Raw genomic sequence first — 14,285 nt, 5'->3', positions numbered from 1 at the left:
AAATGCACAATGATTATGGTTTTGTAACCACTCACAATAGAACAAATCTTTACCATTCCGCCATTTTGAAATGAGTGAAGCCGACCAATAGCAGACCAGCATCTTCGTGTGGAGACACCGACCAATAGCAGACCAGCATTGTAGTGACGTGTTGCATGGAGGCAGTTAGACCGCAACAGAAAATAAGTGCAATTATCTAAAAATGCCTGCAGATGGAGACAAAACAACACAAATACAACCAACCCCTTAGGGTCATGACAGTTGTTTTTGTCGCAAAGTCTGGAAAATACCATAAAGAGGGGACGAAAAAACTCAGTATTCCACATCGCGACATGAAAAAAACGTAAGCCAGGGACGCTGTAACACGGGGGTCCACTGTACTCTTTTTTTTTCCTGTGTCATATGTAGGTTCAATTTATTAACACCCATAAAAAAAAAAAAATTAAATGTTATTGTCTTTCTTTGGAGTCTGTGCCTCGATGATTATGCTTCAAGACAAAGCCATTAATGAATCAATCAAGAATCAAGACATTTTTTGTCATATGTATATGTATATGTGTGTATATACTTATTGTGTTCACTTCTTTGAGCAGCAGACTACATTCCATAGTTGAACAATAAATAAATAGCAATAATCAACAAACAGACAATGGTGCTAATAAAGTTGTGCAGAATATCATGTAGTGAAAAAAAAAACTGGCCTCTACCGCCACCTACTGTCTTGAGGTGAAACATAAGTCAACAAAGAATTTTTTGCTGACATAGTTTGCCTGCCACACCCACGTATACAGGAATTGTATTGCAGTGAGCTGAACCAAATACCATCAAAAATAGCATTCAAAAATGAATGTTTTTCTCATTTTCAATTTACAGTTGAATCACTGTACAAAATATCAATTATATAGCAACAACATTGTTGGAATGTGGTGACACACTTTTGTATTGGATGCTCTGCTGATTGATGACGTCGGTCACAGAAGAGCTTCACTCACACGGATAGTTGTGTGGCGACTGCATGGACAATTCTACTCTTGTACCCTGTGGCTCAGAGTTAACACTTTTTTCTTTGCCTAATAACCATCATTTTTCTTGTCCAACCTTCAGCCATCTGCTCACTCACATGTAGGGAGTTGTGAGTTACACTTGACAGCCGAGCAATTTTTTTGACCTGGGGATGAGAACTACTAGAGCCTATGGAGTGCACGTTCATTGATTGGAGCTGCTTCAAATGATTGATTAGGAAAGGCACTTCACTCTAGAAATGAGTGTGGAAAAAAAAATAACTTTGAAACTTTGGAATAATATTTCATGATGTATTTTATCCAGCAGTCATAGAAGCTTAACAAAATTAAGACAAAGGCAAAATAAAAGCATGCAACTTAATGCAATGGCGTGGCCATAACACAATTCGGCAATAGGTTGCTTCATGTTCCAATTAATGTGTTCTTAATTTGAAAATAAAGATGCATTGTTCCTGTCACAACATTAACAGGAATTTTAAATATAAACAAGTTTAGTTTTTTTTCTAATGATTTGAGCCCTGCGGTTTATTGCCCAGTGTGAACCATCTGCCTAATAGCCACCAATGGAGGATCCACTGATAAAGCAAATATGCGCATCGGTTTGGGTTCGGTGTCAATTTATGCAACAATCGAATCAATCAATGGCTGTGCTCAAAAAGTTTAAAAAATGTAGTATTGTAGTATACGATATCTTTTGTATATTGTATTATACTGTATGTTTAAATGAATTCTTATGAGTCCAATGAAGGGCAAAAATACTGATTCAACTTCAAAAATTAACAAATAAAACATACAAAATGATACAAAAGCGGTTTGGGATTTTCCCACATTTCCCGATGGCCATCACGCCATTGAGAATATTATGAACAGATGAAGACCTTAATTTATGTAATCACACAAACATGTCTGTGATCCAAATCCAATATTTTGTTTTTAAACAGTGATTCATGTTAATTTTTCAAGAGCATCAATAATTTCTCTGGGTCAACATGACCCAGAGGTGTGTGCATTCATCCAAAAGTTCCAAAAAACTGTTTTGATTGAAAAGCCACTCACAACGTAACAAAGGCAATCCTTAACTAATGCTCGGATAGTACATTCATCTCTTCGGGTTACGAAAAACACTCTGGGTCATTTTGACCCGGGGTCATGTGTCATCCAAAAGATTGTGTCATGTTTTTTGTATGTAATCCTGCTAACTAAAAAATCTCCTGATTCCCTCCTTTCTGACAAATCAATAATATTCCTGGGTCATTTTGACATGTTTTTTTTAGTTTACCGGATATACATAAGCCAAGTCTTGAAGTAAAAATCCCCATTAAATATTATTAACTCTCAGATGGGTCAGTTTGACCCACAACATCACAGGATATATTCATATAAATATCTTCATTGCCACCAAGCAGAAACAAAAAAACAGGGTCCAGTAACGTACCCATTGTTCTCTATTTTTTTTTTGTCTTTGTTCATAAAAACCTGCACGTTCACACGTTCCCTTGTGATCCACCCCGATGTGCAATGCTTTACACTTTCAGAGCCAAAGCTGTCATCTACTGCAAACACAAACTTCTGTGGCGCTCGCACTAGCAAACAGAGCAGCTAAATGAGCAAGATGAGAACTCGAATTTTTTTTCTCTGTAAACAATGCCTCACTCACAGACTTTCTCTTGCGCTACTAGACCTTTGAGCTTTAAAACTTGATTACAATTCAGAAGCCAAGCAGTGTTATTATTGAAAATCCCCATTGATCATCGATAATAGAATGATTACTGTACTTTATCAAAATAAGAAACGCAAAGTGATTGGAAATCATTTTGGTGATTGAAAATGAATGAGACTAAAAGTAAAACGCTGTGAAAAATCGAAAAAAAAAAAAATCCTGTGGGATTGATGGCCTCTCCTATGGGATACATACCATCGCTAGTGATATACAACAGTGCGTTACCTTGAATTATTCAGCATTATACCGCAAGGAGAATAGACATAAAACACAGCAAAGACGATACGAACGAAGGGGGGCGGATGAATTTATGCTATCAGCGACATGCACGCACGCAGATAAATATTTCAGGCCACAAAGCAGGAAACATGAAAAATAAAGAATCATGTGCCACATTGAAGACAGCTCAAAGTCAGTATTGTTACGAAGATCTCACAGATTGAATTTTGTGGCAATTTGGTGTTTGTTGTGGTCAGTCGTCTTGCTCAGTGGAATTTTGCGCCAATTATTCATGAACCAAGTACCTGTTTTCAACATGGAAGTTTGGGGGCAAAAATACTCTTACGTAGGGCCTGACCGATTAATAGGGCGGCCAATTATGACCATGGAAGAAAATTCGCATATTTTAAAATAGTAATAACAATAACAATTAATAAAATTCTCATAAAATACATTTTTTTTTTACCAAGGGTAGCAAACACCCTTGACAAATGCTTACCTAATATAAGCCAATTGAGCACTGCAATACTAACGGTGAACACTAGGTTCACTACATCAATTCTAACTGAAGAATGGAAGTCAATGTTTCATTTGATAGCACATAAATTTGCCAAGACATAGCCCACAATATTCTGTCGCCCTTCAAAAATGAGCGAAAATGCTAAATATACTGGCCTTCTAGAGGTTTCCTTTTCCGATAACACTTGGCACTAAAAGAATTAAAAAAAATAATCAACCAAATGCCTGATATTTACTGCATACAATATCCATATATCCATATCCATTTACTGCAACAATGCTGTTATTACCGTAAATTTCAGACTACAAGCCGAAACTTTTTTCTCATGATTTGAGCCCTGTGACAGAAAAAGACGCTATCGAATTACAATATTGAGTTTACAGTAATAAAAGCTAAAAACCAATGTCCACCACAGTGGACACAAATAATTTGGCTCTGTCTCAGGATCATATGTCAGTCCTAAGTCCTGAACAAGACTTCCTTTCCCAACTTTCATTCCTTTAGTTCAAATTGCAGGATATAATCATATGGATGTGCCTGAGCTAGATGCATCAAATTTCCACATCTCATATTTGAACGCTGAATATTGGACCAAAATTGGCTCCCAAACTATTTGTGACGTTATACATCATGCTTCAAGGCCTTGCCTCATTTCTAGTGAGGAAGTCAGGGAAAGTTTACTCTGGCATCAAGAAATGTTAAATCATATGTCAAACTTGTTTCAAACATCATTCTTCACTGTGAAGCTCAAATATTTAATTATAGGACCTAGAGGGGAACCTTTTTTTTTTTACGTTCAGCTAACTATAAGTGCAGAGGAAAATCTTTGAGGATGCAGCAGGGAGAATATATTGTCACCTAATTAAATACCTGAAGGGAAGAAGTTTAATGTAATTTTTTTGCGCATTCTATTGCAATGAGTTGGCAACTTTTCTATGACTTTTTAAAGATAGTGGGGAAAGCTTTTGATTGGTTAAAGGGTACAAGTGCAAGTTTTGTACTTTGCCGCTGCTCATTTTTTTAAAGCAGCGTACAAACAATAATATCGGATGACGAACAATACAAGTTATTGTAATTTTTGAAATGTGCTTGAAGAAATCGATCTATCAATTCAAAAAAATGTATCATCAAATTAACTGACAGTTATTTTAACCCTTGTGTATTAATTTATCAAATCTTATTATCTTTACATAAAAGGCATTTCACATCAAAGGGAAAGCATTGAAAGAAGACACCACGGAGCTGAAATTTCATCCAGATAGTGACAGCATGTCAAAGTTGAACATGGCACAACCACTTAGTTATCACACTACTACTAGGATGAAAATGGTGGAAGAAAATGACCCAAAATGTTCAAAATACCTCACAAGCGTATAAAACACCAAATACACAACAATAATTAGCAAAAAAAATCTCTAAATGAGAAAAATTGAGTTAGTAACACACTCATATGCATTTTTTTTCAATTAATCAATGCAATGATCTATATAAATATCAGTCTTAATCACTAAAATCTAAACTTATAAGGAAAAAAGGGCACTCGGAATTTGAGCATCTTTGTGAGGAAAAACATGAAGAAACGTTTCTTTTTTTTTTTTTAATTTGTGTGCTTTGCTCATGTTCAGCAGGGTTAAGGTTAAGGTGTCCTCATGCCTTTTCCTCAGGGGAGAGCCGTGATATTATTAATTGTAGCGTCTAAAATTTTTGAGGACTCGTTACCTGTCCATAATGCGACAATTTTTTTTTTTTTTTTATTGTCACAAATGACTTCTTCCTCATCTTTACACAGCGAGTAGACAAGCGACACATCGAAGGCTTTCCACGAGACTCCTTCCATACGATCATCGGGCAAGCTATCTCTTGATTGACAGTTAGGATTTAGAATCCAGCCACCAAGGCCAAAACTCCTCGCTCCTGCACCTGCCAGAATTATTTAGAAGCGATACAAATCAAGTTTGACTGTTATGCTGAGTCAAATCCATTTATTGGGATTAGTCAGCATCTTAACAGGATCAAGATTTCAATTAGCAAATCTATTTTTTTAGAACCCTGAGGTATTTTGAATTTGGTGACTTCAAGTCTATTTATTTACTGTAGTCCTTAAAAAGTCCAAAGGCAAAGATTTACACAATCGGTTCTGTTATGCAGCGGGTCATCATATCTGTGTGTGTGTGTGTGTTTACGGAAAATCCAATCCTCCAATCTGGCTTACATTTACTCCAGTTCTTTATAGACAGTCATTTACATTAGTTCAATGTCAAGACCCGCAGATAAAACTGTCTTGTGTTTAATATATAACGGATCAATGTGGAGTGCGGAGAAAAACAAAACTGGTCCTGTTTTTAAAGCACCTGTAACTCCATGTTTTTTTTTCCCCAGCCCCCCCGCACACACACTCCCTCACACACATCTGTCTTTTGATCTCGCCATTCCCAAATATCACATCTACAGTTGAATGTATCCATGGAATTAGGGCACGGGTACCCCTGGGGGTACACGAAAGCAAGTCACAGGCTATGTGCTATTTTAACAGAGTGTCTGTAGGTATCTGAAAATCTAATAAAACGCTGGGACAGGAACAACGCATTTTTCTTTTCAAATTGAGATGTAATCAATTGGAACATGCAGTAAATATTTTCTATACTGTTCCCTCGTTTTTCCCGATTAGTGGGGACCAGAAAACCAATGTGAAGAGTGAAGCAAAGTAGGATATGTTTAATACACAGGTGTCGAACTCCAGTCCTCGAGGGTCGGTATCCTGCAGGTTTTCCGGTTTTCTCTCCTAAAAACCCCTGATTAGGATCATTTTCAAGCTCCCTAGCTTACTAATGAGCTAATCATTTGAATCAGGTGTGTTGAGGAGAGAAAACAGGAAAACCTGCAAGATACCGGCCCTCGAGGACTGGAGTTCGACACCTATGGTAAATCCCTCCTAAATTAGCATTAATTCTTCTTGTTTATTTATTTTTTGAATAGCATTGCATCGAGACATGCCAAAATTGTTTTAGTGCATGCTGCAAAAATGGGGGTGGCAGGACACAAATGGCCCCGTGGTCCATATTTTGGACACATCTGGCCTAGAGACACCACTACAATTGTAATTTGTCCATCCATCCATTTTCGCTCAGTAGGCGGGGGACACACCAGACTGGTTATCAGCCAATCACAGGGCACATAGAGACAAACAAACATCCACACTCACAATCACTCCTAAGGGCAATGAGAGGAAACCAGAGAAGACCTGCACAGGCACGGGGAGATAATGCAAACTCCTTGTAGTTTGTCATTCTGTCATTTCCGTTCGTCATCCGCCTTGCGCTTATCAAACTAACGTAAAACATCACATCTTCAAGATAAAGCTTGATTTTGAGTGATAAAAATGTATATTTTAACAGCCATTTTAATTGATTCAGACAATCGAAGCATCCTTTCACTTCATTGACCTTTTCCAATGGACCCTTCCCATGAATAATTGATATCCGGAGTGACAGCAGCTCTTGGCAGAATGAAATTGGTGTGGCATGGAGCCCATTTTATCCTCAGCACTGCCTTGGAGTGTACATGCTTACGTGAAGGCCCAGACTTGGCATTTTACGTGCTGGGCTGCAGGTTCCAGCTATTCAATCACAGAAAGTACCTCTGACTGAGCAAGCCTCTGGGAGATTGTGTTCTCCTCTCTGCAACTTAACTCGGACGTGGAGCTCATGTGCAAATGTTTCATACCGCATCGAAAATGACATTGCTATCGTTCGGTTATTGGTTTGGGTCATATCGTGTTGAAAAAAGGCAGAAATTTTGCTCTTTGTTTTTCCGTGGAGGAAAACAGGAATTGAGGAATCATTTTTAATGAGTAGATGGAATTCCAACCATTTGGGGATTTTTCTATTTTAAAAAATGGTCTGAACTGTATTCATTTCATAATCTATTAGTTGTTGACTTATCAATTAATCTGATTTAAAAAATGAGGATAAAAATGAAAATCAGGACATTTAATGCTGAAAAAATGAATTGGTTGTCATTCTGTTATTGGTTTGGGCCGTATCATGTTAAAAAATATGGATTTTTTCTTTTTTTTATTACCATTATTTTTTATTGTTATTATTATTTTATTTTTTATTTTTTTAAAGTATATTTTATGATGTGAGATGAAAATCTGAGGATTTAGAGAATTTTAAAAACTGCATTCAAATCAACCGTCATAAATAATTAGTGATTCATTATAATAATAATAGTCATTCAATTAATCAGATTTTAAAAACAATGGTTTTTATTTTCCATTTGTTTAGTTATTGGTTAGGGCCGTATCATGTTAAAAAATATGGCATTTTTCTTATTTTTTTTATATTTTTTTTATTTTTTTTAAAGTATATTTTATGATGTGAAGATGAAAATCTGAGGATTTAGAGAATTTTAAAAACTGCATTCAAATCAACCATCATAAATAATTAGTGTTTCATTATAATAATAATAGTCAGTCAATTAATCAGATTTTAAAAGCAATGATTTTTATTTTCCACTTGTTTAGTCAAAAACAGCACATTATATCAAATGTACAATGCCAAAAAGCTAAATTAATTCTCATTCAGGTTTTGATTTGAAAGGAACAAAAAAGCCAAAAGTTGCTCATTGTTTTTCATTGGACAACATGTTTATTGATGTGAAGATTGAATTCAGAGGATTTGGAATTTGTTTTAATTAAAACTTGGCTCTAAATAATTATCATAAATAATTAGTCATTGCATTCATAATAGACATACTTGCACTTTGTTTTTGCTTTAAAGTGATAGTGTGTAAGATTTAGACCATTTTTCATTACGGACAGCATTGTACGTAGCTATAACAAACATGGCCGCCTCTGGAGAGGTGCCACCCCCCATGTAATACAATTTAATGATAACTAGATCTATGATTATATTTAAAACATACTCTTAGTCATTAAGAACCAAGTTTTTAACATTTACAATCATTTAATTCATTCCTTTTTAATGAAAAACGGTCTAAATCTTACACACTGTCCCTTTAATAAAAATTGGTATCAACGCATGCAAAAAGTCGTCCTTCATTTCGATTCAGTGTAGGAAAATTGACAGATCTTCGCAAGCGCCCATATTGCACTAACTCATTCAGCGCCAGCCTCGTTAAAATGGATTTTTGACTTGTATTAATAACCGTGAACGCGTTACCTTAATCACTGCCAGCCCTGTAAAAATGGATCTTCGACGTCCATAGCCATCAATGTTAATGATAATGAATGAGTTAATAGTCAATTTTGGAATGCCTGATTAAGTGACGATTAAAACTGTTTATATCTACCCTGTGACCAGTCAAGAAGAAACACAAAACAGCACAAGAAACAAAACCCTTATGTCTCCGCTCCGCTTGTCAATAAAGCTGCAAAAAAAACCCGACAATGGCGAGGACTAAGAAATAAAAAGAGAGAAATAGCAAGAGACAGGCGGGGAGATGCCAAAAGCTGATCACCAGTCTGAGACAAACCAATAAATGGGCCGACAAACAGGCAGTGGACAGATCTAAGGGAAATTTGTTTTTTACCCCCCTGTGGGGAAATCTTTGAAACGTGTGAACCGTTCCTTGAGTAAATGATGTATAGCAGCATTCAGTGCCAGTGACTGTGGCTGTGGTCAGTGCAAAGCAACAGCCTCATTCATCTTGGGAGTCTGGAATGGAAAAGTCAGCTAACAGACTTTGATGGCCAGAACGCACGAGGGCGGACCTGTCGGAATAACGCGATAACCGACGTCGGTGTAAATAATCAACGTAGCTTAATCAACGTGTGCAAAAAACGTCTCTAAATATGTCCAAATGAGAAATTTTTGGGGTCGACTAAGCCTTGATAAAGGATTTGTGCTGATGATGTCACAAGCGGACAACTTTTGCTCCGGTTCGAAGCATTTCTGATCAATTTATCAACTTCTAATGAGTCCTGATATGGAGAGTCTGAAAATGTTTACGGCTTCAATATAGAGGAGAAGTTGTAGGAAAAAAATGCAGCCCAGGAGGTTTGAGAAAATTTCACCCTGTAAAATAAAATATTATAGGAATGTTTCCTCTGAGGATCCATAAATGAAGCAGAATCTTATAAATGACTTCAAAAGATGCCCATTTTCACAATACTATAGACAATTATTAACTCTTTTAATGCTGGACATAAAAAAAAAGGAGGAACATTTCAACGAATTTTGAGGATTTTGACTGATAGAATTTCCTATTTTAGTAATCAGGCCAAATCTTTCTCCATTTTCATAGAAAAATAAGTTGATGTCAGTTGACATCTACGGCACTCCTTGGTAGGGTTTCTGTTGACGCCATTTCACGTCAATGGCGTTCAACGTGTTCACTCAATCACTACCAGCTCAATATAAAAAGGATTTTTAACTTGTATAGCTTTCAATGGTAGTGAATGAGTGAACATCTGCTAAAACTTGGTGTATGTAATGTAAATATTGAACAAGTTTAACATTAATTATAGTTGACCCTGATTGCGTTTAAAGTATGGCTGTCAATTCTTTTTTATTATTCCATCAATTTATCTAATAATCAGATTGAAATTTTGCATGTACGACAAACGTTTTCTATTTACCACGTTGTAATTTTTTGGTTTAATATTGTTCAGTGATTAAAAAACAAAACAACTAAGCAATATCCATTTAGAAGAATTGATGTTGCACTCATCAAGATTTTTCAAACTGATTCAAAGCAAAGCAAATCTTCGCAAAGGGGAATCCAACCTCAAAACGTTCTTCACAATAAAATCTTCTATGAAGCCCCACTAGTCTAAACGCATTCTGATTACCTACAGGAAATATGTTAATAGTGAAACAACAAAACACTAATCGCCCCGCAACTAACGATGTTTAAAAACTTTGAACGTTTTCTGGCAATCTAACGGTGCTTTTATCGGAAGACTTCATATTTATACCTCTTGTAAAATGGATAGAAATGTGTGTGTGTGTGGAGGACAAATGTTCATGTGTGTAAAATGATTACCTTAGAATGATTATAATCGTGCAGGCCAGACCCATTTTTCACCTACATCTACACATTAAAAGTGGCAGTCAGCAGTAGAGACATAAATTATACTCATAAAAGCCTTGGGCATAAGGGGCTTTGCTATGTAGCTTTCAGTCAGGCAGTCAGCTCCTACTAACTCCTGATGTATTACGATGCCTTTGAGGGAAACTCGATATCGGTACCAGCCTATGAGAGCCTGTAAAGGTGAAATGATCCGTTATTACCAAAGCTGTAACATGGGCCCATTTCTTTCTCATCTGACAATTTTGAGGGCAAACTAAAGTGCACCTATACTAAATTAACTTTGTGTGGTGCTGGTAAGGTGTTGCGTGTGGCTTATGTATAAGGGAACAGGGCTGTCGCGATCAAATCTTTTGAAAATCGATATTATTAGGTTAAGTAGGACTCTGTGAGTAGATAACTACTCATTATTTATCACATATATATATCATTTGTTTAGACAGCAATATTCGCCAATGCTAAAGGGTTACCAATCACGATTAGCATTAGCGCGCTAACAATTACCATTTGACAAACACTATCATTTTGTACACTCACATATCCTCATATGTACATTAGACATGTAATAGTGTCCTTAAAGGCGCTTAAGAGCTATGAGGTCAATAACTTCCTGTTCTTCTTCACAGACTGTACAGAATGGGCATTATTCGTGCCTGTCTTAAAATTTGAAGACCTAAAATCGAGCAACGATGTTGTTGATGTTCTCAGATAAGACAACCAAGTGTTTTGGGGGAATTTCTTTCCTTTATTTTGGGATGCTCCACGTGTTAAAATTGCCTATGAAGAAACTGCATTAACTTCCAAATCAGTTAATGTTTTAATCACACATAAACATCAAGCCATTCGGCCGCTAGGTGGTGCACAGAAACAAGCAATGGCGCTCTGTCAAGACAGTCTTTGCATTTGTGTGTGGGTTTTTTGCAGTGCTTTTTTAGAACAGCAGGTTGTTTTTTGTCCCCGTTTTTTAATAACTGAAAACAATCCCATTGTGATACCCCTTTTTTTTTGTGCAAAAAAAAAAAATGGTTGTGGTGAAGCCTTCAGGCGGATAGTTTTCATCTTGATATTATTAAAGTCAACTTACCTGACTGTTAATTTTTTTTCGTAGCGCTACACTGAAACCTTTATAATTGAAATGCTGTGAACCTGCGTCTACAATTAGGTTGCACTTCCTGGAATTTGCTTATACGGTATACATTAGGCCCCACTGCCGCAAATATACTCTATTATTCTGATTACAACTCATAACAGCCTTTTAATGGGCTGGTAACAATCCATTCCAATCTGTAAACCTGCTTTATAGATGAGCAACCGCAACCGTACAACATCAGGGCGACAGGAAACTCACTTAGTAGAGTAGATTATGATACAGTATGTCATTTGTCCTGGTTATGGCTCTGGGCATACTGTGGCCACGGACAAAGTCACTGTGCATTTAAATAAGGCAGACTTAGAGAAAGTCTGCCTTTTGACACCTTGTTTTCTCACTACCTTCATGAGGGAGTTAGTTTGTGGCAATGGGTGGAATTTAACAAAGCACTAGCAGAGCTACTAAATAATAGAAGGAGAGATAAAAGCTTTACAAATCTTTGCTCCTTTTTGGACTATGGAATATAAAAGTGCATTCCTGTACTTTTGATTAGGCATGTTTTTTTTTTTTGCCTGAATAAGATGTTATATGGTTGAATTATGATCAAAATTTGTGTGTTTGTACTTGAGTTCCCAGTTCAAATAGCGTGTTTATTCTATCTGCCTCTCCTAATTAAGATCTCAATTGAATTTGACTTTCAAAAGAGACCCATTTAAATACTATTTTCTGTATTCGTTTTGCAGGTTAAATATTTAATATAACGGGTATTTTGATATAAGCAACATGTCATAGACATTTATAAGAAGACATGTGGTTACTACTTTTGTGAAAGGCGTGTAAAATGCTAAACTTAAAGCGATGAATTTGAGGAATTCTTTTCTAATATGTATACTGCTAAATAATAAATAAAAACCCACGGAAATGCGCTCAAAATTATATTGAGACAGTATTACAACCTTGGTATGCAGAAAAATGAAGACTAAAACAAATAAATAAATAAAAAACAATAAATAAACGCCATTTAAGTTGATAACACATAATCATGTACTTTTTCAATATAACAACAAACGAAAAAAGAACAAAGACTTAAAAAGTTCGGTTACATTATCATAACTGTACGATGTCATGTGTCGCTACGACAGGCAGATCAGACTTGCTTGATTTCGTAATCGCACATTTGCCACATAGGAAAACGAACATTTAAAAATATATGAAGTCATTTCTGGCAAACTTCAATGCATAATTTATAAACTTAACTTTAAAAATCTAAACGGCATATTTATTTTGCGCTTCGTGGAGTTCAACGATGTGACGTAAGTGCAATCTAAGACACACATCCACATTTACTTATTTTCAACATGGCGACCGACGGTAGCTAGCATTTTGTACCCGAGAGGCGTTTGAAGCAACGATTAGTTTGACCTATGATCACGCTGGCGGCTTTGTTTCTATGCAAGTACTATTTCGATAGAGATATTAACGTATTTTTATCATTTATTTGGAGATGTATCGCCGCGGGACCACAAAGAAGGAGTCGAACAACAAACCGGCGACAGAAGCTAGTGACAGTGACAAATACGCCGACCTTTTGGTGTTCGGCTATGCCTGTAAACTGTTCCGAGACGACGAAAGAGCTCTTTACCACGAACGTGGAAAGCATCTTATCCCATGGATGGGGGACAAGAACATCATGATTGATAGGTCGGTTGAACACTTTCACCGAAACGCTATGCTAACAATCTAGCCTGTCCGTTAGCCTGTTTCAAAGTTGACGGAACTGGTTGGAGTTAGTCTTGCAGAAGCCCGGGGATGCCCAAAACTGCTGAGAATGTTTACACCTGTGCAATCGTATTTTTGGACGTTCTACAGCGCGATAAAGATAAGGAAAATGACATTTCCAGAGTAACATGTTGATGTGAAAATCTTTTTTTTTCTCTCTTTTTTTTTTTTTGCCAGCCGTTTACGCTGTTCTCAATTGTTAGCAGCTAATGCTACTATTATGTTATTGTACGTCACATAAGCAACATTTGGTGACCAATTTCTTATGCTTTACTGTCAATTGGGCTTTGCATTTGGCATGTTGGAAGATCTCTGGAAATGTTTACTTCTGCCATATATTTACGCTGAAGATGATGTAGTAGAGACTGTGAATGTTTTTGTTTGTTCTTTTCCCAATTAAATGTTGCCAAAAATACCTGTCAATGAGCATGTCCTACCTACAAGGCTTTTGCAACACACACTAACCTTTTATTTTGGATCACCTTGACCTGCAGTGGCTCAAGTTCTTTCATCTGTACAACTTTTACATGTCTGTCTTTATGACATAACCCAGTTCTTTCCCCAGCAAGATAGGCTAAAAGGGTCACGACAAACCCTGAATGCCAATCTCAGCACCCCATTTCTTTGTCTTCCTGGAGAAACTGCATCAGAGCGATGGAGGGACGAACCCAGGAAAATGTCGTCCGTTTGCGTTCTTACGGATAGGTATTTATGTATCCGGGTTTGTGTGAATGTAACTCTCTTTACAGATGTAGAAGTATTGATGAGTGTTACAGGGGGAACCCTGTAAGGTAAGGGGAGTTGCTTTAATTGCTTTTATTTTGATACTGGGTTCTTGGTTTTAACTACACTTTTAGGTTAGCTTTCAAAAATCATTTTAGC

The 14,285-nt window shown here is 36.6% G+C and overlaps 1 protein-coding gene across 2 annotated transcripts in view; it reads left to right on the top strand.

The window, feature by feature from the left end:
- The window catches only part of sfswap (splicing factor SWAP), a 123,093-nt gene that overhangs the window by 79,033 nt on the left and 29,775 nt on the right, over nt 1-14,285 (top strand). Inside the window, exons 1-2 of one of the 2 annotated variants that reach the window (XM_088434880.1) lie at nt 12,828-12,937; nt 13,129-13,325. In XM_088434880.1, coding sequence (XP_088291006.1) covers nt 13,129-13,325 — 197 coding nt within the window. In that variant the 5' untranslated portion in view covers nt 12,828-12,937. Of the gene's footprint in view, nt 1-12,827; nt 12,938-13,128; nt 13,326-14,285 lie in introns of those variants that run through there. The other variant, XM_088434879.1, reaches the window with a different exon arrangement.

Source organism: Hippichthys cyanospilos, chromosome 15 (genome assembly GCF_059441005.1).
Source record: "Hippichthys cyanospilos isolate Australia breed blue-spotted pipefish chromosome 15, RoL_Hcya_1.0, whole genome shotgun sequence".
Taxonomy (NCBI): Eukaryota; Metazoa; Chordata; class Actinopteri; order Syngnathiformes; family Syngnathidae; genus Hippichthys; species Hippichthys cyanospilos.
This window is presented reverse-complemented; position numbering and strand designations above follow the sequence as displayed.